The following is a 27,635-nucleotide window of genomic DNA, read 5'->3' as shown; positions in this document are numbered from 1 at the left end:
ATACACTATAACTGTCACTATATACAGTATATACACGCTATAACAGTTACAATATATATACAATATAACAGTTACAGTATATATACAATATAACTCACAATATACAGTATATATACAATATAACAGTTACAGTATATATACAATATAACTGTCACAATATACAGTATATATACACTATAACTGTCACTATATACAGTATATACACGCTATAACAGTTAGAATATATATACAATATAACAGTTACAGTATATATACAATATAACTGTCACAATATACAGTATATATACAATATAACAGTTACAGTATATATACAATATAACTGTCACAATATACAGTATATATACAATATAACTGTCACAATATACAGTATATATACAATATAAGTTACAGTATATATACAATATAACTGTCACAATATACAGTATATATACAATATGACAGTTACAGTATATATACAATATAACTGTCACAATATACAGTATATATACAATATAACTGTCACAATATACAGTATATATACAATATAACAGTTACAGTATATATACAATATAACTGTCACAATATACAGTATATATACAATATAACAGTTACAGTATATATACAATATAACTGTCACAATATACAGTATATATACAATATAACTGTCACAATATACAGTATATATACAATATAAGTTACAGTATATATACAATATAACTGTCACAATATACAGTATATATACAATATAAGTTACAGTATATACACAATATAACTGTTACAATATACAGTATATATACAATATAACAGTTACTGCATATATACAATATAACGGGCACAATATACAGTATATATACAATATAGCGGGCACAATATACAGTATATAAACAATATAATCGGCACAATACAAGGCTGATTAGTAATTAATTCAGAGTCACTTACCTGGCAGCTCAGAAATTAGTGCAGCCTGCATCAGGGTTTAATAATCAGCCCTGTAGCATCAGCTTCTATGGCAGCTGGACCCTCTTTCTGCTTGAGGATTTTCCACTCCCCCTAAGCTCAGTTTGCCCCAGCAGCCCAGAGCCCACTGAGCATGTGCAGTGCCACTGACACATAAAGGACAGGCCTAACCAGATCCAAGATGGGGAGCTGCTGGGGGCAACTTTCAAGGCCTGAATCATTACTGTTATAGGGCTGCAGAACCTCTTGGCCGGTGTAGTAAGTTTAGTATAGGAAATACATTGTTTCTTCCCATAATGTTTTTCAGGCTTTAGTTCTCCTATGGTAAAAGTGTAATATCCTCCGTGTGATTTATAATTGTATTTAAAGTAAGGATTCCTTTTTCACGTTGTCCAAGAATCACTCCGTGGTAACCAGAGATTATTTTATTTATTTTGAAACTATAAATATTATGTGTAACTTGAGATTAAATTGTTACATATTTTTATAATCACCTTCAGTTCCAAGCACAAGGTTGTGCCGAGTACTATTCTGTATCCGAACTGTGCCATTTTACATAAAATTCTTGTTTCTGATTGGTTCCTTGCATTATTGGGTGCTGTTTTTGTTACGGTACAAAGTGTTAGAGGCTGTGTGGGGATGCAGCGCCTTATGTGTGATCCTGGGTCTTTTGGCACCACCGGGCTGCTGTAGGAACCCTGGGGCTACTGCCTGGTTGGAGGTGGAGGTAAAATTCAGAACAGGAGGTGGCAGGAAAGCAGCAGTGCCCAGAGCAACTATATGGAAGTGCATGGAGCATCCATATTAAGACAACCCCTATTTTAAAAAATGATGGTGTTAAATTCAGCTCACCTTAGTTTTATAAACTTGACAATATATTTTTTTCTGCAGCCTTGTGCCTTTATATGGGCACAGTGACTGCTAATATCCTTATCATTTACAGTAGGGGGTACATTATCCCTTATAATACATGAGTGATACTCAGAGTTCCCTGTATAACTCAGCCTGCAGCCTTGTGCCTTTATATGGGCACAGAACCCCTCAGTGACTGCTAATATCCTTATCATTTACAGTAGGGGGTACATTATCCCTTATAATACATGAGTGATACTCAGAGTTCCCTGTATAACTCAGCCTGCAGCCTTGTGCCTTTATATGGGCACAGAACCCCTCAGTGACTGCTAATATCCTTATCATTTACAGTAGGGGGTACATTATCCCTTATAATACATTATTAAATTATAATGTATCAGTTTATTTAGACTTTCTCTTCTATTCTCCTGACAGACTGCATTTCACACCACTCAAATCTGGTTATATGAACCAATATATGAACCATTAATAAGTTAGAAAACACTAGACAGTGTGAGAGGTTTATTGCTCAGTAAATCTATATGTGTCAGGCTGTCTATTTTATTCCCATTATATTTCCCTATCAGGGCCAGCGGACTCAGCGTGCAACTCACGGCCACGTCACGTGTTCATGACAAATTGTAGCAGAATAGACTGAACGGACACCATACTTATTCATAGGATACATTCTTTTATTCCTTCAAGGATGAGCAGGTTCAGACAAATGACTCTGTGTGAGGCGCATGAATGGAAAGAACTGTTTCCCCACCAGGTACAGTTCAGCTGGAGCTTTCGCTCAATTTTCCATATTTATATCAAAGTGAATAGTTGGCAGCTTGTTGCAAATGACTGTTACAAGGTCTAGTCCTGTGATTACAGCAATTTGCCATTGTAGTGTTTTTTTTAAAAAAAATTTGGGACAAAGGAATGTCTAACAGTTTAACTATTTACTGCTCAGTTAATGTTTGTGAGCAGCTTGGGTAAAGATATAGGGCAGGACTGCTGCTTACAATGGGGGGGATCAGATAGGATCTGTGCCACTGTGACAGAATGCTCTGTTATACAGATAGCTAGAATCTCAGCCATAAAGCAGGGCAGGACTGCTGCTTACAATGGGGGGGATCAGATAGGATCTGTGCCACTGTGACAGAATGCTCTGTTATACAGATAGCTAGAATCTCAGCCATAAAGCAGGGCAGGACTGCTGCTTACAATGGGGGGGATCAGATAGGATCTGTGCCACCGTGACAGAATGCTCTGTTATACAGATAGCTAGAATCTCAGCCATAAAGCAGGGCAGGGCTGCTGCTTACAATGGGGGGGATCAGATAGGATCTGTGCCACTGTGACAGAATGCTCTGTTCTACAGATAGCTAGAATCTCAGCCATAAAGCAGGGCAGGACTGCTGCTTACAATGGGGGGATCAGATAGGATCTGTGCCACTGTGACAGAATGCTCTGTTATACAGATAGCTAGAATCTCAGCCATAAAGCAGGGCAGGATTGCTGCTTACAATGGGGGGGGGGGGGGGGGGGGATCAGATAGGATCTGTGCCACTGTGACAGAATGCTCTGTTATACAGATAGCTAGAATCTCAGCCATAAAGCAGGGCAGGACTGCTGCTGCATACACTGGGTATTAGTTGGGTTCTGTGCCATAAAGCATGGTTCCATTTTTAGAAAAGAGAAAGGTAACTATCTGATGACACTATCTCATGCTGGCACAAGAGTGACTATGACTTTTTCGAAACTAAATATAAAATGTTTCCATTAGCTCTTTGCATACTGAGCCAATTACCAGCAAGCAGGGTAACAAGATACAAGGTGACTGGCCATGGGTTCTGGGAGTTACATTTCGGGAAAAGAAATCTGAGAAAGAAAAACCTGAATGTAACGGCAAAAGAACAGTGTCAGGAAACCGTAATATCTGGGGCTGTAAAGTCAGGCTGCTGTATTTCATTCAGCATTTGGCAGAAACAGGGGTTTGACAGTAACCAGCAGAGGGCGCCTTTGTCACATTTCTCATTGATTCATTATTTACACTATGGGCTGTATCCGGAAACCATTACAGGCCGCACACAGAGCACCCATGCCTTCAGGGTGCAGTGACTGTGGGGCCCACTGACTCCTCCTTCCGACTTCTGTAAATCTCCCTGTTACCCCTCTCTCATATCTGAGTTTCCTGAACTGCGGTGTATGTAGAAATATATCATATACAGAGAGTGTGGCATCTGAAATTAAAGGGAAAGTTCACATTTAAATACATTTTTAGTATGATGTAGACAATTTGCAATTGGTCTTAATGGGGGGGTTTAGCAGTTTTGGAATAACTTAGCGGTTTGTTTTCCCGTTTTGTAAGTTAGCAGATATTTGGTTGCTAGGGTCTTACTTACCCTAGCAACCAGGCATTGATGTTAATGAGAGTCGGACAGATGAATAGGAGAGGCCTTAATGGAAAGATAAGGGAGGGCTGCACCCCGGCCCAGGCCCTGTATATAAATGTAGCCCTGGTTACCAAGGTTCTACCCCACAGGAGGGTAATTATTAGCCCAGGGTTCTACCCCACAGGAGGGTAATTATTAGCCCAGGGTCCTACCCCACAGGGGGGGTAATTATTAGCCCAGGGTTCTACCCCACAGGGGGGGTAATTATTAGCCCAGGGTTCTACCCCACAGGGGGGGTAATTATTAGCCCAGGGTTCTACCCCACAGGAGGGTAATTATTAGCCCAGGGTTCTACCCCACAGGAGGGTAATTATTAGCCCAGGGTTCTACCCCACAGGGGGGGTAATTATTAGCCCAGGGTTCTACCCCACAGGGGGGTAATTATTAGCCCAGGGTTCTACCCCACAGGGGGGGTAATTATTAGCCCAGGGTTCTACCCCACAGGGGGGTAATTATTAGCCCAGGGTTCTACCCCACAGGGAGGGGGGTAATTATAAGCCCAGGGTTCTACCCCACAGGGGGGGAAATTATAAGCCCAGGGTTCTACCCCACAGGGGGGGTAATTATTAGCCCAGGGTTCTACCCCACAGGAGGGTAATTATTAGCCCAGGGTTCTACTCCACAGGGGGGGTAATTATTAGCCCAGGGTTCTATTCCACAGGGGGGTAATTTTTAGCCCAGGGTTCTACCCCACAGGGGGGGGTAATTATTAGCCCAGGGTTCTACCCCACAGGGGGGATAATTATAAGCCCAGGGTTCTACCCCACAGGGGGGGTAATTATAAGCCCAGGGTTCTACCCCACAGGAGGGTAATTATTAGCCCAGGGTTCTACCCCACAGGGGGGGTAATTATTAGCCCAGGGTTCTACCCCACAGGGGGGGTAATTATTAGCCCAGGGTTCTACCCCACAGGAGGGTAATTATTAGCCCAGGGTTCTACCCCACAGGGGGGGGTAATTATTAGCCCAGGGTTCTACCCCACAGGGGGGGTAATTATTAGCCCAGGGTTCTACCCCACAGGTGGGGTAATTATTAGCCCAGGGTTCTACCCCACAGGGGGGGTAATTATTAGCCCAGGGTTCTACCCCACAGGGGGGTAATTATTAGCCCAGGGTTCTACCCCACAGGGGGGTAATTATTAGCCCAGGGTTCTACCCCACAGGGGGGGTAATTATTAGCCCAGGGTTCCACCCCACAGGTGGGGTAATTATTAGCCCAGGGTTCTACCCCACAGGGGGGGTAATTATTAGCAATGGGCAATTCCCTGGGCAATTCTGCAGTCACAGCTGATTTCTTGCCATTATCCAATAGCACATACTGGGCAGTGGCCCTCCAGCTGTTACAGAACAGGAGCTACTGCCTGGCCCTTGGATAGTGGGGGTGCTTGTTCCGGATAGCTGGAGGGCCGGCAGCCCAATAGATATTGGCATGTGATAATAACAAGAGAGCATGTTCCTCCGTGTAAGCAGCAATGCTTCCCTCTATGACTGCAAGCCGCTTTCCTGCCACAGCTGGAGGGCCCCCTAGTCACAGTTACACATTATTACATCAGGAAGGCATGATTTCCCCTGTACCAATCAGACCCATAGTGGCCCTCAGCTATCCCACACACTGTCCCCTGCTGCCTGCCCAGGTGTGCTGCCAATCAATCGCCCCTGCCCCTTCCACACAATACACTGATATAACCCTGTGCCTGGAGACACACCCACAGTGTGGCAGTGGGCGGGCCTAATCCTGTATACTCCTGACCCAGACACGCATGGTTTACATGTGACAATTCTAAGCCCCGCCCGCCGCTTTAGCCTCCCACCAATCAGAGGGCCGCGTTGGCTGTGGGCGGAATCAGAGACGATTGAGTCCCGTGTACGAGCTGCAGGGGCCAGCTGTCCGACCCAGCGCCCATTGGTGCCAGTCACAGTGCTGGGCTAACGTGCGGCGGTGCCTATAGGCCGGAGAGCCGTGTCATTATCGGGACTCAGAGCAGAGAGAAGCACAGCCGGGGCCAGGGTGGAGAGAAGCGGGCTGGCATGGAGGGGAGACCCTCGGTGAGCTCGGTGCACTGGTTCCGGAAGGGACTGAGACTACACGATAACCCAGCCTTGTCTGCAGCCCTGCGGGATGCCACCTCAGTCCGGTGTGTCTATATCCTGGATCCCTGGTTTGCGGCCTCCTCCTCCGGGGGGGTCAATCGCTGGAGGTAAGGAGATGCTGGGGGGTCGCCGGGGGATAGACAGCTGGTACCCCAATTCTGCCTGGGGGGGGGGGGTTGGTACCACAATGCTGGCTGGGAGTGGGGGGGGGGGGCAGGTTGGTACCCCAATGCTGGCTGGGAGTGGGGGGGGGGGGCAGGTTGGTACCCCAATGCTGGCTGGGAGTGGGGGGGGGGGGCAGGTTGGTACCCCAATGCTGGCTGGGAGTGGGGGGGGGGGGGGCAGGTTGGTACCACAATGCTGGCTGGGAGTGGGGGGGGCAGGTTGGTACCACAATGCTGGCTGGGGGGGGGGGGCAGGTTGGTATCACAATGCTGGCTGGGAGTGGGGGGGGCAGGTTGGTACCACAATGCTGGCTGGGAGTGGGGGGGGGGCAGGTTGGTACCACAATGCTGGCTGGGAGTGGGGGGGTTGCAGGTTGGTACCACAATGCTGGCTGGGAGTGGGAGGGGGGGGCAGGTTGGTACCACAATGCTGGCTGGGAGTGGGGGGGGGCAGGTTGGTACCACAATGCTGGCTGGGAGTGGGGGGGGGGGCAGGTTGGTACCAAAATGCTGGCTGGGAGGGGGGGGCAGGTTGGTACCACAATGCTGGCTGGGAGTGGGGGGGGCAGGTTGGTACCACAATGCTGGCTGGGAGTGGGGGGGGCAGTTTGGTACCACAATGCTGGCTGGGAGTGGGGGGGGCAGTTTGGTACCACAATGCTGGCTGGGAGTGGGGGGGGGGGCAGGTTGGTACCCCAATGCTGGCTGGGAGTGGGGGGGGGGGCAGGTTGGTACCACAATGCTGGCTGGGAGTGGGGGGGGGGGGCAGGTTGGTACCACAATGCTGGCTGGGAGTGGGGGGGGGCAGGTTGGTACCACAATGCTGGCTGGGAGTGGGGGGGGGCAGGTTGGTACCACAATGCTGGCTGGGAGTGGGGGGGGGCAGGTTGGTACCACAATGCTGGCTGGGAGTGGGGGGGGGGCAGTTTGGTACCACAATGCTGGCTGGAAGTGGGGGGGGGCAGTTTGGTACCACAATGCTGGCTGGGAGTGGGGGGGGGGCAGTTTGGTACCACAATGCTGGCTGGGAGTGGGGGGCAGTTTGGTACCACAATGCTGGCTGGGAGTGGGGGGCAGTTTGGTACCACAATGCTGGCTGGGAGTGGGGGGGGGTCAGTTTGGTACCACAATGCTGGCTGGGAGTGGGGGGGGCAGTTTGGTACCACAATGCTGGCTGGGAGTGGGGGGGGGGGGGGGGGGGGGCAGGTTGGTACCACAATGCTGGCTGGGAGTGGGGGGGCAGTTTGGTACCACAGTGCTGGCTGGCAGTGAGGGGGGGCAGTTGGTACCACAATGCTGGCTCGGAGTGGGGGGGACGGGTTGGTACCACAGTGCGGGGTGGGGGGGGGGTCACTACGACAATGCTGAATGGGGGGGGGGTTCTGCCACAATGTTGGCTTTTTAGAAAAAAGTGCAGAGATTTTGTGTCAAAACTGGGAAGGTAAAAGGGGCAGGTGAGTTCCCAGGTTGTTGGAATACATTTGGGGGGTTACACCTAAAGAGGGGGGATTTACTCCAAGGAGAAGAAATGGTGCATCTGGAGTGAGGAAAGCTGCTGCTGGGGGCAATGTACTACCACTGGGTATGATAGGCCACAGTGGAGTGGCCCACCTGGGGTTGGGGTATTTTGGTGTGGGCATCGGGGCACAAATAGTTGTGGGGGCATTTATAGCTAAAGGCAGATGCTGAAGGTGCCCAGGTTGGAAATAAAGGGCTAGACATAAGCAGGGAATTATGCAAGGACTGGAGGTATTAAAAGTAGGGGGTAGTGGGTTCACTCAGGGTGGCATAGCTGTGTCTCAGCACCTCCTCCCACTAACGTGGCTGCCCCGTGTATATGAGGCTTACGGATAAGGAGGGGTTTATTATACAGCAGGTTTATCAGTGGGCAGGAAAGCAGAGGAGATGAGGTGGGCACACACGTGGGTGGCATAGCTGCACCTGACATGCACGGCTAATGGTGCCAGTTTCTACTAATATGATTGGCTGCCTTGCTAGCAAGAGTCCGCCCATCCTGTGACATCAGCTGTTGTTGAACTATAATTTCACTTGTCACTGAGAGATTTATTAGTTTATAGTGTACCCACTAGTGCCATGCTAAGCACATATTACATGTGTGGTACCTGCCTGACTGCTTCTGCCTGTACCGGCCAGGGATGTGCCACCTTGTGCCCCAGATATACCCAGCCCTCCTTATATAATCATTAAGCCGCGAGCTGGTTGTTTGCTATGCACGGGGCATGGGCTGCGTGTCCGACCTGTGCCAACACTCACACCACAATATTCTGCCAGTGACGTGGGCAGATGCCTCTGCTGGAGACCAGTGTTATATAACGGCCTATCTCGGGCACTGGGGCATCTGTATATGGGGTAAATATTATTGGTGCCCATAGGTTTTATGATTTTTTTTACATGGTATGAAAGTCACAACCTCGGGGATTACTTTGTACGTTGGTCACCTTCCTGCCTGACGCAATATATGTGTATATTTGTTCCAATAGTCAATATGTAACTGTTTTGTGGATTAAAGGGGAAGTAAACCCTTAGTCCAACATGAGCAAATTAACTACGACTTGTACTGAAAATACACTGAAAGCAATATAATATCAAAATACAAAAAACACGCAGATTATTGTTTTGTTTTTATCCTCCCCCCCCCCCTCCTTCTCATCCTCCGTGCAGTAACTAGGAGAGTTTCTAAGAGATTCTGTATAATTATTAACCTTTCTATAGCACAGACGCACGTACACAGCGCGTCGCAGTTGTAATGAGTTCTGTGTAAACATAGACCGCTGCAGCCTTGTTGAGGTTTACAGATAAGGAGGGTTTTATTATTCCATAGGTTTGTTGGGGACTTTTATTTTCCATGAAATCCAGCCTCCTTGTTGGAAAATGACAGTAATTAGGAGTAGAGATAAATGCCGTAGGAAGGGGGGCCAAACCCCTAGCTTAATTAGCCCCTAGGGATATAACCGTTCCTATGTACTAAGTGGGGCAGTTACCAAGAAATAGATGTCTGTGTAATGTCGGATTTGCCAATTAGTACATAGGAATGTGGCGTTGCCAGTGAATGTGTGGGCCCCGCGCAGCTTTCTCATTGTTACAGGCAGCAGCAAAGGCCGCCCGGCGCATGAGTCACATTGGCTGTATTTATGGCTCACAGACGCCTGAGAAATGGCAGCTCTGGACTTAATTGCAGAGCTGCACAGAGTTTATTGGGTGGCACTCAGACTGCACCCTGCAACCACAAAACCTTTACAAATAAAATCTGTGGGTGCATTTATTTAAAACGATAGAACCCCAGACCTTCTGTGGGGGGGCACTGGGAATTCTGTGGCAGTGTCTAGAGCTGGGATAGACACTGCCACACGTTTCCCTATGCCCCCCCCCCCCCCCCCCATTGAAACCTGCCCATGTATGGGCCCTCAAACTGGGCCCCTAAGGTGCCCATACACCAATTCGGATCCCTCAGACTGAGTGGCCAGCTTATCTGCCCGTGTATGGGCACCCCCAACAGGCCTACCCGGGCAGTATCTAGCCTAACATTGGGCAGGTTTCACTGCAGCAGCTGGTTGATGGGGTCCTCACACCGACGGCCCATTTACCCCAGGGCCAAATCAGCCTAAATCAGGAGAAGATCCGCTCATTTGGCGACAAGCGAATCATGACATGTATGGCCACCTTTATCTCCCACCAGTACCCTGTAGGGGGACACAGGACTCTAGCTGCCCCATCATACAGGACTCTAGCTTTCCCATCATGCCTAGGGACAGGAGGGTGCAGACCACACAAATATTTTCCTATAGCCCCCTGTTACCGTTTGACTGCCCCTTAGGAGGGCCCTATTTACTGCACCAAATACTCCTTTATCTAAAGCAAAGTGACTATTACAAGAACAGAGGGTATTTGGAACATTGCCATGCGTTCCTGGGCACAAAACCCAACCATGAAACCAAAATGTATGGAAACCCTGTGCCCTAGGGGCATTGCAACACAATGGGAGGGCTATGGGAGGTGATAAGGAAACCTGTACTAGCAGAAACAGTAACAGCTTGGGTAAGGCTGAGCTGGCAGGAAAAATATTGTTTTCATGCCGATATCCCTCTCTTTTCCAGGTTTCTCTTGCAGTCACTGGAGGATCTGGATACCAGTCTGAGGAAGCTAAACTCCCGCCTGTTTGTAGTTCGAGGGCAACCGGCAGATGTCTTCCCCAGGCTGTTTAAGGTGAATACTTGTCTGTCTCACTCGGGCAAATACACATATACACAATATACAATATAACAGGCACAATATACAGTATATATACAATATAACTGTCACAATATACAGTATATATACACTATAACTGTCACAATATACAGTATATATTCACTATAACTGTCACTATATATATTATATATACACTATAACTGTCACTATATACAGTATATATACACTATAACTGTCACTATATACAGTATATATACACTATAACTGTCACAATATACAGTATATATACACTATAACTGTCACTATATACAGTATATATACACTATAACTGTCACAATATACAGTATATATTCACTATAACTGTCACTATATACAGTATATATTCACTATAACTGTCACTATATACAGTATATATACACTATAACTGTCACTATATACAGTATATATACAATATAACTGTCACAATATACAGTATATATACACTATAACTGTCACTATATACAGTATATATACACTATAACTGTCACTATATACAGTATATATACACTATAACTGTCACTATATACAGTATATATACACTATAACTGTCACTATATACAGTATATATACACTATAACTGTCACTATATACAGTGTATATATACACTATAACTGTCACTATATACAGTATATATACACTATAACTGTCACTATATACAGTATATACACACTATAACTGTCACTATATACAGTATATATACACTATAACAGGCACAATAGAAGGCTGATTAGTAATTAATTCAGAGTCACATTACATGGTAGCTAGGAAACTAGTGCAGTCTGCATCAGAATTTAATAATCAGCCCTGTAGCATTGCCTCATAGGTTTATCTTCTGGGGGCAATTATGAAGGCCTGGATCATTATTGTTATAGGGCTGCTGCACCTCTGGGCTGGTACAGTTCATTATATAAAATACAGCATTTCTAACTATTTATTCTTATTTAGGGTTTAGTTCTCCTTTATATTTGCATTCTGTTGTATCATTTCTCACCAACAGCAAAGAATGGGCCCATACAGCTCGGCACTTGGGCAGTATATATTTATAGACAATTGACCCACTTAACAGCCGGAGCTCTCGCTATGCTCTTATCTATGAATGGTTTGCAGCATCCCATGTCCCTCTGCTCCTCCGGACGGCAGGATTCTGTGCCTGTAGCTTGCTGGTTAGCTGTGCGGTGGGTTTTGAGCACCTTAAGCAACGTGTTAAGTACCCCAAAATCAAAGTGTCCCAGTGCCTATTGGGTGATAGACACACGGAGCTACTAGTAGCAGCTACTTGTCATGGCTACTAAAATAGACAATGCTGATCATTTACTGATAATTGCCTCTATGTGTGTTTTAGCAGAGGCAGTTCTCAGTACTGTCTATGGCAGGGGATTTTCTGACGTTTAGTAGCCATGACAAGTAGCTGCTACTAAGTAGCTCTGTGTGTCTTTAACCTAAAAGCACACAGACTTCCGGCAGTTATTATCTGCCTTAGCCTTGTTTCAGCAGCTGCCTGTTGGGGCAGTGGTGGCAGTTGCAGTTTGACAACATGGAAAGAAAAAATTGGGAGTAAATTGGACCCTAGGGAGGGTTTCAATGGGGACCCGCTAATTCCACAGTGAGCCACCCTCGGTTTTGTATCAATGTGCCAAAAGGTTGTCTCTTATATTTGCTGTCATGGGGTCTCATGATGCTGGCAGGGACCCGGGGTGGGTGCTTAATCTGTTGTGCCCACCCTGCTGTATAGAGGCCGCTTATGCTCGGGTGCAGCATGTGGCTCTGGCTTGAGGAGCTTCCCCAGTAAAACGTGATCCTCTTATTGTCACGATCTTGAATTAATGACCTTCCCCGGCATGAGTGGCTCCCTAGGGCCAGACCCAGGCACAGTCTTTTCTCCTCTAAAGTCGTGATGTGAATATTTTGCCATTTATGTGCCAGCACTGTTTCCTCACTGCCTGTTCTCCCCCAGAAATCATCCCCCTGTTTTGTATGTATTACCAGGCGGTATCTGGGCCACGTTCCCATCACAAGATCCTGATAACAATGGCATGTGGGGATAGGATCAGTTAAAAGGGGGGGAAGGAAGGGGGTTCTCCATAGTGCTCTAAGGTGCAGAATATAGATTGTGAGCTCTTTTTAACAAGGAAGCCTGGGTTTCATTGATATGTCTGAATACATATAAACTATAATATCATATAAACTATAATATCTTCTTTCCAGTCAACATGTATATATTTGGGTGGGAGAGCTTCTATTTATTGAATGCTGCTTTCCCCTAGTGCAAATTCAGCACCCCCTAATGGTCATACATAGACTCATCCAGATGCAAGCAGTATGGCAGCGCCTGATTACAATACTTGATTGGCTGATTACGTGTTCATCATGTACTTCTGTTACTCAGCCTCTTTCCTCTCTGTCTTGTCCAGGAGTGGGGTGTCTCCCGTCTCACTTTCGAGTACGACTCGGAGCCTTTCGGAAAAGAGCGAGATGCAGTCATTATGAAGCTGGCGAAAGAAGCCGGAGTGGAAGTCATTGTGGAGAACTCGCATACCCTGTATGACTTGGACAGGTCAGTTGGGATGAAGGGTCACCCTGAAATATAGTAGGGAAGTGGGAAAAAGCATCCATGCTGCAGATGGCCATGTTGGACCTGTGTATATAGTATAGTGTACTACAGATGTACAAATCCAAGATGACAGCTACTCACAAAACGGGAAAGCCCTCTGATACATGTAGCAAGTGAAATGGTAGCTGGGGCAAATACTGTTGGTAGTTCTACCTACCAGAACTATATCTTATATTACAAGACTCAGAGATAAGGTAGTTTTAGCAGAAATATTATTATAGTGGTGTAGGCCCTTTGAAGCATTGTAATTTAAATTCTAGTCCTTAGATACCCCTTCAGAACTTACCCGTCATCAGTGAGTGTCTCCCTCAATACATGGGCAAAACCATGTGGAAAGTATGTTGCCTTGTTCTTTGAAGGTCACCCACTCACCCTATATTTGCACTGCTGTATATATGGTGCTGCCCCTATGGATACAGTATCTAGCAGGGGGTACAATGGTTCTTAGATCCAGTCAGTCTGCAGCTTTATCTCCTGCCAAAGTGACACAGACCGGTGCCAGATATACTGTATGTCGCCTGCCGGGTTCTGTCCTTCTACCTGCTGGGAGTTACAGCCTGGCCAAATAACTGGAAGGTGAAATCAAAGGAGAGGGGGATGTTGGTATCAGTAAGTAAATTCCGTAATTTCCTTCCCACGTGCAGAATGCTGAGAAACCTGCTAGAGTTCTGACATTGGGTTACACCACCCTACAGCAGGGAACGGGACTAGGTGAGGGGAAACCCTGGGGGAAATTCTGAAGATGCTTTAGTAAATAGCAGAAACTGAAACTGAACTGGAGTTTTTATAAACTGGAAAAACCTTTGCACTTCTGGAATAAAAAGGCAAACTTGACAGGAAAATGAGTAAACTAGTCCCTAGTTTTATCCCCTGAGAAACACTAGCACAGGGATACAATTGGTTGGTCCAACAGATAGCAAACAGCTCTTGTAGAATGGAAAGTACCAATAATGCTGGGGTCTTGGAACCCAGATTTGTAGAATGGAAAGGACCAATAATGCTGGGGTCTTGGAACCCAGATTTGTAGAATGGAAAGGACCAATAATGCTGGGGTCTTGGAACCCAGATCTTGTAGAATGGAAAGCACCAATAATGCTGGGGTCTTGGAACCCAGATCTTGTAGAATGGAAAGCACCAATAATGCTGGGGTTTTGGAACCCAGATCTTGTAGAATGGAAAGCACCAATAATGCTGGGGTCTTGGAACCCAGATCTTGTAGAATGGAAAGCACCAATAATGCTGGGGTCTTGGAACCCAGATCTTGTAGAATGGAAAGCACCAATAATGCTGGGGTCTTGGAACCCAGATCTTGTAGAATGGAAAGGACCAATAATGCTGGGGTCTTGGAACCCAGATCTTGTATAATGAAATGGACCAATAATGCTGGGGTGTTGGAACCCAGATCTTGTATAATGAAATGGACCAATAATGCTGGGGTGTTGGAACCCAGATCTTGTAGAATGGAAAGGACCAATAATGCTGGGGTGTTGGAACCCAGATCTTGTAGAATGGAAAGGACCAATAATGCTGGGGTGTTGGAACCCAGATCTTGTAGAATGGAAAGGACCAATAATGCTGGGGTGTTGGAACCCAGATCTTGTAGAATGGAAAGGACCAATAATGCTGGGGTCTTGGAACCCAGATTTGTAAAATGGAAAGGACCTCAAAGCTGCAAGGCAGCGATGCTTCCCACTGTGCCATGTTGCCCATATTGAGTGTTACTGTGTATAATGCCAGGTATGTAAGAACCAGCATATTCTTTAGAGCTGGGGTCCCCAACCTTTTTTATCTGTGAGCCAAATTCAAATGTAAAAAGAGTTGGGGAGCAACACAAGCATGCAAAATTTGCCTGGGGGCCAAATATGGGATATAATTGGTTATTTGGTAGCCCCTATATGGACTGGCAGCCTACAGGAGGCTCTGATTGGCAGCACATCTGGTTTTTATGCAACCAAAACTTGCCTCTAAGCCAGGAATCCAAAAATAAGCACCTTTTTTGGGGGGCCACTGGGAGCAACATCCAAGAGGTTGGTGAGCAATTGGTTGGGGACTACTGCTTTAGAGGGCTACAGGCAAGTGACAGTGAATGGCATGGGGCTACCGTGCTGCTTTGCTCGGCTAGTAGCTGTGTATCCTGTACTGGGAGCAGAGTCTTGTTATAATGAGAACAGGAGCTGCTGTGAGAGCCTCGCCAGTAAATGAATGAAATGAGCTGAGCATTGTGCTGCCCCCTAGTGGCCACTGCATGCAGCTACTGAGTCACACTGCCTTACATGTGCTGAGTGCCGGGCATCCCGTGTCCCTCCATGCTGTGACATGGCTCCGCCCCACACGTGCGGCCAGAGACGGTATTCCTACCCGGCCAGGCAATGAATAAACATAATCTCTGACATAGAGAAGGAGAACTGGTTGCATAAGTTGTTGACAGCCGAGGCTGGAGGTTGGGCAGTGGAACCAGATTGCCCTGTCAGGCTTATATAAAAGCCAGAATCATCTGGATATGCCTGTTAACCAGCAAAGTGCCACCCATTAAAAGGAGCCTGCACCCTGTTATATGTAATGTTCAGTTGCATTGCAGGGGGGGCAGGAATTAATTCTTTGTTTAAAGGGGATGTAAACCCTGCTGCACTGCTCAACCAAACTTTACTCAGTTGTTGCTGGACTACAAATCCCAAAATAATGTAACATATAATAAAGATAGAGACATGCTGGGAGCTGTAGTCCAGCAACATCAGGGTTGTATTCTTAAAGCAATATTGCACAATAAAACTTTTCCTAAACTTTCCCCCAAATCCCCACAGCCAGCGACTGCTTTAAAATGTGAAAAATCCTCCAATGAGAATCCCAGCTGATCTGTATAAATCCGGCTCCATGTTCTCTGTTCCTGCAATTGGAGTTGGGAGCATTAAACCCAGTTTCCCAGCACTGAACAAGTCTGCCCTTATCCCCATGTCTGATTCCTGTGCCATATAATGAGGGGAAAATGCCATCATTATCTCTATATGTAAGGTACCAGCAAGGGGCCTGACACAGTGCTGGGAATCAGCATTCTCATTGGTCACTTCTTCTGCATTTATAATAAAGTTTTTTTTATCTGTAGAATTCTCATTGGTGAATTTTCTTGCATCTATAATTATGTTTTTTGGCAACTTCCAATAAACCGTGACTTTCTACTTTGCAGCAACCAATTGTGTTTCAGATGCTTTCTGATTGGAAGCTGTGAGCTACTAGACCTCGAGTACACTTTGCTCCTGTAATATACATGGCCCCAACAGGTCCCTTACCCAGCAAATGGGAAAAAAAGATAAATTACTAGCCATAAAACTATTTAATCATTATAACAATAGATATATCCGCCTGAAAGAGGTCCATCAGTTGGCCACTCCCAATGGGCCTAACTGACCCACTGAAGAACTGACCAGCTGCCAGTAGCTGGGACACATGGCCAGGAGTGCAGAGCAGTGAAGTAGAAAGTACAGAGAGTTCCCTTGCTTTTAGATTGAATATTTGTACAGCACAAGGAGCCCTGCCCAGTGACTCCCAGCATTGGCCGGATCCTCATGGCTTCTGCTCTGGCCATAGTAGCAGCCTGTATGTTATAGAATAAATAGAGGTTGGGGGTTACAGTCGCAGGGGCAAATCGGAGGCTTCATAGAATGTCTAATCTTTCTCTGGGTCGGAGCCCTATAAAACAGGCTGAGCAGCTCTTTAATGCCTAATCTGCCGCTATTAAATCTATTCCAGGCAACCTGTTATTTAAAGGGCAGCTGTCTGTCTGTCTGTCCCGTGCATCATCATGCACTCACTGAATCTCTATCCAGCAGCCAAGCAATGACTATGCCTATCAGGCCAGTGGTCAAGATGCGGTAGTCGCTTCGTTCCTTGTCATGTCATTTAGACTAAGTCTAATGAGCTGAGCTAGAGAAGCATCTGGAGAAGCCTCTTGCTGCATATTAGCCGTATAAGACTGCCAGTATCATGAAAACAAAAAAGTAGTATTGGCAAAAGAGCAATTTTACATTTTTTGTTTAGTTCCCCTTTAATGCCTGACATTTTTGCTATCTATGGCACCTTTAGGGACTACCCAGAATTCCTATTACACACAGACCATTTCATGGATGGGGCCAGAGTTATAAAGGGCCATATTTCAGATCATGCTAATGGCCATATTAACCAATATCCATCTGATGGATCTGTGGAACAGTAATTCAGGCTGCATATGGTTCCTGTCACTGAGTTCCTTTTTTGACTTTTATGATCCAGGATAATCGAGCTGAACGGACATAGCCCCCCTCTCACGTACAAGAGGTTCCAGGCCATCATCAGTCGCATGGAGCTTCCTCGCCGACCGGCCCCCAGTGTCACTCGCCAGCAGATGGAGGCCTGCCGAGCTGAGATCAAGCGCAATCACGATGAAACCTATGGGGTGCCGTCTCTGGATGAGCTGGGTGAGTGGGATGCTGGGAGTTGCAGTTGAATAGCAGCTGGGAGGTTGTGGGTTAGAGATGGCAGAGTACAGTACAGAACAGAAGGGTTGGGTGAATAAGGTGTTATAATAAATTTACCTTGTAGAGGGCATCCATGGTAGAGTCCTGCACAGGTCCAGTTGGGGAGACCCACTGACCCTCAACCCGACCCACACCCGCAACACTGCCATGCCCCCTACCCACACCCACTGTGGGTTTACTTACCACCCAACCCCTGGACCGGAAGTGATCACTCCAGAGGTGGATCAACCAGGGAAAGGGAGAAACTTGCTTGAAATCATTCAAGCAAGTTTCACCCTTTTCCTGGTTGATCCACCTCTGGAATGATGTCACTTCTCGTGGGTGGGAGACCCACGGCTAAACTGGATAGAATTGGGAACTTTCTACCCAAAATCCGGCCACTTTGTGGGTATTCCATGGGTACCCAACCCGCTGCAGGTCTCTAATCCATGGCATATGACATGTGGTGCCATCTTTTATAGCCAAGGTTGATGTTATAAAGAGGGTTGCATGGATTTATTGGTTAAGGAATACAGTTAGCAAGGGGGTAGGGGTGCTATAAAGGCAGGGGTGTAACTCTCTTTGTATTGCTTCAGGTTTCCATAGTGAAATTAAGGGCCCCAGTATTTGGCCCGGGGGAGAAACAGAAGCGCTGGCACGTCTAGACAGGCACCTGGAGCGTAAGGTAAGTCAACATCATGCCCACTGCTCATCCTGATAGGTCGGCACATTTTCTTGAATGATATAGTCTCCTGCAGGTATTCCCCCATTAGTAATGCAACCCAGCCTCAGCATCGGAAAGTGCTAGAACTGGGGCCGTAGCTAGAACTGTGCCTAAGAAGGAGAGCCTATCAGTGGGAAGTTTTGCCCAAATGCAGTTACACATGGCAACCAATCAAACGTTCTCCCCTTATTATTAGAGACACCTCCCATTTTCTTATAGCTGCCTGTATCTGTTTTGACTGTTTTTTCCCCCTTCTCGCCAGGCTTGGGTGGCAAACTACGAGAGGCCGAGAATGAACGCCAACTCCCTGCTAGCGAGCCCTACGGGGCTCAGCCCATATCTGCGCTTCGGATGTCTATCGTGCAGACTCTTTTATTACCGCCTGAAAGAGTTATACAAGAAGGTACTGCAGAAATTGAAGTTTACCCTGCTGCACTGCACTGCTTAACCAAACCAGACTACAAATCCCAGAATAATGTAACATATAATGAAGGTTGAGGCATGCTGGGAGCTGTAGTCCAGCAACATCAGGGTTGTATTCTTAAAGGGATTGTAAACCCATGATACTGTCCCACTGTGCCCCCTATAGAAGTTGCCAGAAAACAAATTATAGAAGCAGAAGAAGTGACCAATGAGAATGCTGATTCCCAGCACTGTGTCAGGCCCCTTGCTGGTACCTTACATATAGAGATAATTATGGCATTTTCCCCTCATTATATGGCACAGGAATCAGACATGGGGATAAGGGCAGACTTGTTCAGTGCTGGGAAACTGGGTTTAATGCTCCCAACTCCAATTGCAGGAACAGAGAACATGGAGCCGGATTTATACAGATCAGCTGGGATTCTCATTGGGGGATTTTTCGCATTTTAAAGCAGTCGCTGGCTGTGGGGATTTGGGGAAAAGTTTTATTGTGCAATATTGCTTTAAGAATACAGCCCTGATGTTGCTGGACTACAGCTCCCAGCTCTCAACCTTTCAAATTAGGTGCTGCCTGTCCAGTATTGGTGCTCATTTAACCAGTATCCCCCCATGTTTCCCCGGGCAGGTGAAGAAAAACAGCCCTCCCCCACTGTCCCTGTACGGCCAGCTGCTTTGGCGGGAGTTCTTCTACACGGCTGCCACCAACAACCCCAAATTCGACCAAATGGAAGGGAACCCAATCTGCGTTCAGATCCCGTGGGACAAGAACCCAAAGGCACTGGCCAAGTGGGCGGAAGGAAAGACGGGGTTCCCGTGGATTGACGCCATCATGACGCAGCTGAGGCAGGAGGGCTGGATCCACCACTTGGCGAGGCATGCCGTCGCCTGTTTCCTGACCCGGGGGGATCTGTGGAACAGCTGGGAATGTGGCGTAAAGGTACGTGTGCCTTTAATTGGTGCTGCTGCCATTTAGGCCACAGTGCTTGGCAGTCAGACCCATTGCTCCAGTTCCTTAGGGAAACATGGCAGCCCTCGAAATATTTATAACACAGTTTGGTCTCCTTTCTCACCCGCCAGGTTTTCGATGAATTGTTACTGGACGCTGATTTTAGCGTCAACGCCGGCAGCTGGATGTGGCTCTCGTGCAGCGCGTTTTTTCAGCAGTTCTTCCACTGTTACTGCCCTGTGGGCTTTGGGAGGAGAACTGACCCAAGCGGCGACTATGTAAGGTGTGTTGGGGATATTTTGTGCTCCGACTGATAAATCTCTTTATCTCTTATCATGCCATGTTCTAAGCCTGTGTGCAGTATAGAGGAGAATAAAGGGTTAATGCGCTGTATTTATTATACATATATATATATATATATATGTGTGTTGATTTTATATCTCCTATTTATAAGGCAAAGTATAGATTATTGTATGCACAGAACATTTCTCTTGTATCTGTGAGGCTTTCTCCATAGACCTAAATGGAATACGGTGTCTGGCTAGGGTCAGATGCTTGCTTGCTTGCTAGGCAGGGATTGGCCAGTCTGTGCCTATAGTGGTCATGCTTAACATTGCCTGCGTTTTGCCCCCAGGAGATACCTGCCCGTGCTGAAGGCTTTCCCATCCCGCTATATATACGAGCCTTGGAGTGCACCCGAGTCGGTGCAGAAGGAAGCCAAGTGCATTATCGGTATTGACTACCCAAAGCCCATCGTTAACCACGCTGAGGCAAGCCGCATGAATATAGAGCGCATGAAACAGACCTACCAACAGCTGTCCCGCTACAGAGGCCTGTGTGAGTATAGCCAGCTGGGCACTGGGGTTCCGGTGTCATGGTGGCTGTGCTACTCTGTGGCACTATGGCCTTCTACTCTGTGTGTGAATTCTGATCTTTGTTCTGTGCTTGGTTTGTGGCAACAAGTTGGTGCTGAATGCAGTGGCAAGACCTGGCTCTGTATGGCTGCGTGCCCTGGTGCCATGTATGCTTACAGGCTCTGGGTAGTTGATGCGTGCAGTTGGATGCACTGGCCTCAAAACAAAACAGGGGTGCCTGTCAAAACAAAAGTAGCAGTGCCCACCTTGGTTTAAAAGGATGCCCACCTGAGTTAAACAAGTAGCAGTGCCCATCTGAGTTTAAACAAGAGTAGGGGTGCCCACCTAAGATAAACAAGAGTAGGGGTGCCCACCTAAGATAAACAAGAGTAGGGGTGCCAACCTAAGATAAACAAGAGTAGGGGTGCCCACCTAAGATAAACAAGAGTAGGGGTGCCCTCCTAAGATTAACAAGAGTAGGGGTGCCCACCTAAGATAAACAAGAGTAGGGGTGCCCACCTAAGATAAACAAGAGTAGGGGTGCCCACCTAAGATAAACAAGAGTAGGGGTGCCCACCTAAGATAAACAAGAGTAGGGGTGCCCTCCTAAGATTAACAAGAGTAGGGGTGCCCACCTAAGATAAACAAGAGTAGGGGTGCCCACCTAAGATAAACAAGAGTAGGGGTGCCCTCCTAAGATTAACAAGAGTAGGGGTGCCCACCTAAGATAAACAAGAGTAGGGGTGCCCACCTGAGTTTAAACAAGAGTAGGGGTGCCCACCTAAGATAAACAAGAGTAGGGGTGCCCACCTGAGTTTAAACAAGAGTAGGGGTGCCCACCTAAGATAAACAAGAGTAGGGGTGCCCACCTAAGATAAACAAGAGTAGGGGTGCCCACCTGAGTTTAAACAAGAGTAGGGGTGCCCACCTAAGATAAACAAGAGTAGGGGTGCCCACCTAAGATAAACAAGAGTAGGGGTGCCCACCTGAGTTTAAACAAGAGTAGGGGTGCCCACCTAAGATAAACAAGAGTAGGGGTGCCCACCTAAGATAAACAAGAGTAGGGGTGCCCACCTAAGATAAACAAGAGTAGGGGTGCCCTCCTAAGATAAACAAGAGTAGGGGTGCCCACCTAAGATAAACAAGAGTAGGGATGCCCACCTGAGTTAAATCCAATACTGAAGTGTTGGCACCATCATTGGGAATGGTGTGATTGATATGGTGTGATTTATAAGGTACCTTGTGTACTATTTTCTGGGTGCCTTGGCTTGATCCCCCCCGGCAGCTCTATATAGAGCATAATGATCAGTGCTAGTGCCCCCATGGTGTCAGGGTCCCATTAACAGCCGCACTGCCCCCTGTATTCCTCCCTCCCTTTCACATCTATTGTTATTCATACTATTCACCTTTTCCTTCCAGGTATCCTGGCTTCTGTACCATCCTGCATGGAAGATCTAGGGGGCCCCATGGCAGACTCCAGCCAGAACATATCGGAAGCAGGTAAGATGGCTCCTCCCTCTCACACAAGTGGAGAATCGGTTCTGGCAGCACAGTATACGGCCGGCATTTAGTGCTCATAAAGGGAATTTGCAGTCTTAGGAAGCTGCGGTCACACAGTGGGATGGTGCCGTACTGCCAGTGCTGGTTTGGTGATTTGCTGTAACTCGTTAGTCCAGTGTCTCTCTCCCATTTCCCTTTGCGCTTAAAGGGGATACAAACCCAGCCATGATGCTGTCCCACTGCGCCCCCTAGTTTTGCTATAGAAGCTGCCAAAATACATCATTATAGATGCAAGAAAATTCACCAATGAGAATTCTACTGATAAACATTGTAAATACAAAAGATTTGACCAATGAGAATGCTGATTCCCAGCACTGTGTCAGGCCCCTTGCTGGTACCTTACATATAGAGATAATGATGGCATTTTCCCCTCATTATATGGCACAGGAATCAGACATGGGGATAAGGGCAGACTTGTTCAGTGCTGGGAAACTGGGTTTAATGCTCCCAACTCCAATTGCAGGAACAGAGAACATGGAGCCGGATTTATACAGATCAGCTGGGATTCTCATTGGGGGATTTTTCCCATTTTAAAGCAGTCGCTGGCTGTGGGGATTTGGGGAAAAGTTTTATTGTGCAATATTGCTTTAAGAATACAGCCCTGATGTTGCTGGACTACAGCTCCCAGCATGCCTCACCCTTCATTATATATATTATTCTGGGAGTAAAGTTTGGTTGAGCAGTGCAGCAGGGTTTACATCCCCTTTAAGCAGTATGCACTTCATGCCATTGTTTTTTGCCTTCACCAATACCCTCTTATATTTCAGCTGTTGATTGGCCGACAAGTTTGGTTTTGTGCTGAAACTTTCAGCACAAGCGTGTGCAAAAAGACACTGACTTCCATGATGGTACCTTGATGTCTCACTCGGGCCTCAGTCAGAATGCTCTAGCCTCTGGCTGTGATGTTCAGAATAAATGCACTTTTCTATAGAGCCCTTTGGGGCCTTCACACATTGGATGACAGTTAGATGGCCCAGTCGGCACTTTCAGGTTCCATTATATCGCTCAGTTTGCTGTGTTTAAAAGGAAAAGCTTTTCAGAATTGCTGTGTAGGAAAAGCTACAAAGCCCGTGATATTGAAAGACTATAAAACCCACAAGTGCAGCAGGTGGCGGTTAGAACAGGCAGTCAGCTGTTGTTGCTGATACAATTCTAGCTCTCAAAATGCTGGACTCCCTTGTTGTGGCTTTTAATCACCGTCTTGCATAGAGACTACAAATCCCATAATGCACTTAGCCCTTCCCTCAATGGGGGGCAGCAGTAAAAGAAAGGAAATGTCTATTTATAAGGATGTTGTTTCCAGTGTATACATGGTCTTTATGTGTTGTATTTACTTCTGTTCTTGTTGCAGCTCCTAAACAGTCTCTGTGCAACGTCGAGTCCCCCAAACGCAAGCGCAAGGTGTCAGAAGAAGAGCCGCATATGAAAGTCAGGGTGCTGTGCGCCCCTGAGACAGAGAGGCCGGCAAAAGACTTCTGAGCGCCGCAGCGGAACCCCCCTCCCTGGTCAGTAGCCAATAACCAACACCGTTGCCATATGTGAAGTCATCCATTAGGAGTCTCTGTAGCTCCTTGAGAATTTAAAGGGGATGTAAACCCAGCCATGATGCTGTCCCACTGCGCCCCCTAGTTTTCCTATAGAAGTTGCCAAAAACATAATTATAGATGCAAGAAAATTCACCAATGAGAATTCTACTGATAAAAAAACAATAAGAATGCTGATTCCCAGCACTGTGTCAGGCCCCTTGCTGGTACCTTACATATAGAGATAATGATGGCATTTTCCCCTCATTATATGGCACAGGAATCAGACATGGGGATAAGGGCAGACTTGTTCAGTGCTGGGAAACTGGGTTTAATGCTCCCAACTCCAATTGCAGGAACAGAGAACATGGAGCCGGATTTATACAGATCAGCTGGGATTCTCATTGGGGGATTTTTCGCATTTTAAAGCAGTCGCTGGCTGTGGGGATTTGGGGAAAAGTTTTATTGTGCAATATTGCTTTAAGAATACAGCCCTGATGTTGCTGGACTACAGCTCCCAGCATGCCTCACCCTTCATTATATGTTACATTATTCTGGGATTTGTAGCCCAGTAACAACTGAGTAAAGTTTGGTTGAGCAGTGCTGTGCAGCAGGGTTTATATCCCCTTTATCCAACAGTCAGTGGTACAGTAACGGGTGCTGGGTACCTCTGTAACTGAGCCTACCTGGAATTAATCAGACTTTAGTCCCATTTGGCCAGTATATCAGCAGGTTAGTATCCAGCCTATCCCACTGGGTTGGGCTTCAGGCTCAGGAAGGCTGAATTACTCTTTACTATTTATATTCCAGCCTATAAGACCATTACATTATCCCCCAGCCTAGTGTGTAGGAGAAATGTGCTACCGGGATAAACCCTTTAGAGAATTCCGCTCTTGCTTCCTATTGGCTGCCAATCATGCTTGGGGCAGTCCTTTATTTTATAGCGACTAGGTATTGGTTGCATATTGCCCTCTGTAGTTTTATTTCAACCAGTGAAACAGGACTGGGTGCCCTATTCCCCAGAGACAGGAAGGGTTAAATGTAATGGGAAATAATAGGTGGGATAGTTTAATGTGACCAGCAGGTGGCACCCTATCTCTGTATCTAGATATTCTTTCCTTTCTGTGAATGGGATCTATGGGTGGGAAACCAGCATTACCCAGAGGACTCTAGATGCGCCACGCTGCTGCCGTAGGGCATGTAGAATGTGCCCCCTGGGGAGGCAGTTAAATCCCTGTGCCGAATGTGCCATTAGCAAGTGTAACACACTTGGGAGGTACCTGCCTTTCTCCATTCCTTGTCCTGTCGTCTGTAAAGGGAAACTGCCTTTCCTCACTTCCCTGCATTGCAATCAAGAAGAGCCAGCAGATAGTATGTTATAAAATGTCCAGATCTTAGAAACCTTCCAATTGGTCTTTCATTTTTTAATGTTTATAGTTTTACTTCTTTCCAGCTGTCAGGTAAGGTGTCGCTGACCCCGCAATAAAAAAACTATTGCTCTGTAGAGCTATAATGTGATTGTTACTTTTCATGACTTATTGTTCTATTCAGGTCTCCTCCTATTCATATGTCAGTTTCTCATTTTAACCACTGCCTGGTTGCTAAGCTATACTGCACCCTAGCAACCAGATAGCTCCAAACTAGGGAAATGCTGAAAAAAAGCTAAATAATTTAAAAAACTATAAAAAATGAAAACCAATTGGAAATTCTGGCAATTCTCTTCCCTCTTTATAAATAACTGCATTATAAATGCAGAAGAAGTGACCAATGAGAATGCTGATTCCCAGCACTGTGTCAGGCCCCTTGCTGGTACCTTACATATAGAGATAATGATGGCATTTTCCCCTCATTATATGGCACAGGAATCAGACATGGGGATAAGGGCAGACTTGTTCAGTGCTGGGAAACTGGGTTTAATGCTCCCAACTCCAATTGCAGGAACAGAGAACATGGAGCCGGATTTATACAGATCAGCTGGGATTCTCATTGGGGGATTTTTTGCATTTTATCGCTGGCTGTGGGAAAAAGTTTTATTGTGCAATATTGCTTTAAGAATACAACCCTGATGTTGCTGGACTACAGCTCCCAGCATGCCTCTGCCTTCACTATATGTTACATTATTCTGGGGTAGTGGGTCAACGTGAGTTATGGGTTTGGGTCTCAAAAATTGGTTCTGCACAGGAATGGGGGCGGGGTTATTATTTCCTTTGCTTATGTACCTGAGGCTGATCTTGGTTTTTCCTCTCCCAACAGATGAGCAGCTGAGACACAGAGACGCCCGCACCCATAATGGCATTAGGACTAGCAGGAGGCTGCACTTTCCACAGGGGCCCCGAATAGATTTAACCTCTTAGCTCCCAGACGAGCGATGCTGATATCATTACTAGCTTCTCTGTCGGCCCTAGTTTAAAGCATTCTCCAACCCCCAGCTCGGTATTCGTCTTTATCTGTAGAAGAGGTGTCCGACACGGGGGCCTCTGGCTTGCTGCGGAACTACAGCAGGTCCCGTGGGGTTGGTGGGAGTTGTAGTTCCCCAACCACTTTGGCGCTTCCAGCTAGAGATCTGTGGCGTAGATGGTGGAGGATATTTCAAGCCAAACTGCCTGTGCCGCGTCTGGCTCTGTACATTGTATATAGGGTTACTAGAGGCTTGCTCATTCCCAGGGTGCAACTCATTCTGCCTTGGCAGGGGAGAGGTTAATATTGCATGTATTAGCAGAGCAGCGCTGCTGACGTGTAACCGCTCATATATGTACATTCTTCCCGTGTATGTAAATACAGATGCTGTTTGTATCATAAATGTAATTTTAAATACTCTTCACCCAGTCTGTCTGTCTTGTTTTCTTATCCTGGTAAAATGGTCTGTGTAAGGCCGTCAGGGGGTTGCTGGGAGTTGTAGTGCAATAAAACATAAGGGCTACAGGCTGGACATCCCTAAGTGATGTCATTTTTACCCCTCAGGTTTTCATTGGCTGGGAAGTGTTACTGGGAATGTAGAATCAGTGCATTAAGGATTATGGTAAAAAAACATAAAACTCGCTTTTGTAAAATGCTCATTTTTGTAGTAATAAATAATTATTGTATCTCTGCTGTGGTTTCTGCCGGGCTGCTCTCCTTCCCATGGTCAAGTTGAGCAGAGAAAACCCTAAGGGGTATATTTATCATGCTGTGTAAAAAGTGGAGTGAAGCATTACTGGTGATGTTGTTCAGGGCAACCAATCAGCTATTAGATTTCAACAGTTAGAAAACCAAAGCAAAGCATCTGATTGGCTGCTATGAGCAACATTACTCTACTTTTTACTCAGCTTGATAAATATACCCCTCAGTAACCAATCAGCAGTTATTTCATGTTTTAAAAAGAAAACACATTGGTCGCTAGGGGTTACTGGGCAAATTGTAACACTGTCAATACAGAACTGCCTGTCTCTCAACAGGGCCACAACTGTATTATTTAGCCAGTTGTTATGGACTATGGGGGCCCAGACTGACCTTCAAAGCACTGGCCAGTGGCTACAAGAGCCGCTAACTGTGGGCGGTGACAGATAGGGGCAGCAACCTGGCCCCAGGCCCCTCACCCCTAAGACCTGCCCTTGCAAGCACTAATGTTTTTAATTTACCTTTATTACCCCAGACTTTCCCCTGCCACATGATGGCTTGTTTCATTTAAATAATGAGCTCTGTATAAACAAGTCCCTCCCACCATCTGCAGCCTGTCTCAGGCTACCAGAGTATCATTTGTGGACTAATAATTTGATTGAAATTTTTCTCTTCAC

The 27,635-nt window shown here is 46.5% G+C and overlaps 1 protein-coding gene across 1 annotated transcript; it reads left to right on the top strand.

Moving 5' to 3' along the window:
• The first annotated feature begins 6,007 nt into the window (after window positions 1-6,007).
• On the top strand, window positions 6,008-26,683 carry cry2 (cryptochrome circadian regulator 2). The gene is made up of 12 exons (XM_031900484.1): window positions 6,008-6,429; window positions 10,602-10,710; window positions 13,146-13,288; window positions 17,609-17,793; window positions 18,429-18,517; window positions 18,819-18,959; window positions 19,605-19,916; window positions 20,057-20,208; window positions 20,560-20,762; window positions 22,199-22,279; window positions 23,691-23,844; window positions 26,116-26,683. Exons 1-11 carry the CDS (start codon window positions 6,260-6,262, stop codon window positions 23,816-23,818), a joined length of 1,713 nt encoding a protein of 570 aa, XP_031756344.1. The 5' UTR covers window positions 6,008-6,259; the 3' UTR covers window positions 23,819-23,844; window positions 26,116-26,683.
• Window positions 26,684-27,635: the final 952 nt, after the last annotated feature.

This window comes from Xenopus tropicalis, chromosome 4 (assembly GCF_000004195.4).
Source record: "Xenopus tropicalis strain Nigerian chromosome 4, UCB_Xtro_10.0, whole genome shotgun sequence".
NCBI lineage: Eukaryota > Metazoa > Chordata > Amphibia > Anura > Pipidae > Xenopus > Xenopus tropicalis.
The sequence above is the reverse complement of the archived record's forward strand: the minus strand, read 5'-3'. Positions and strand labels throughout refer to the sequence as shown.

Excerpts from the sequence above, each read along its gene's own strand:
- cry2 (XM_031900484.1), top strand. The coding sequence starts at position 6,260 with ATGGAGGGGAGACCCTCGGTGAGCTCGGTGCACTGGTTCCGGAAGGGA. Across the intron at positions 6,430-10,601 it reads GGGGGGGTCAATCGCTGGAG|GTTTCTCTTGCAGTCACTGG; the intron begins GTAAGGAGATGC and ends TCTCTTTTCCAG. Across the intron at positions 20,209-20,559 it reads CCAAGCGGCGACTATGTAAG|GAGATACCTGCCCGTGCTGA; the intron begins GTGTGTTGGGGA and ends TTTTGCCCCCAG.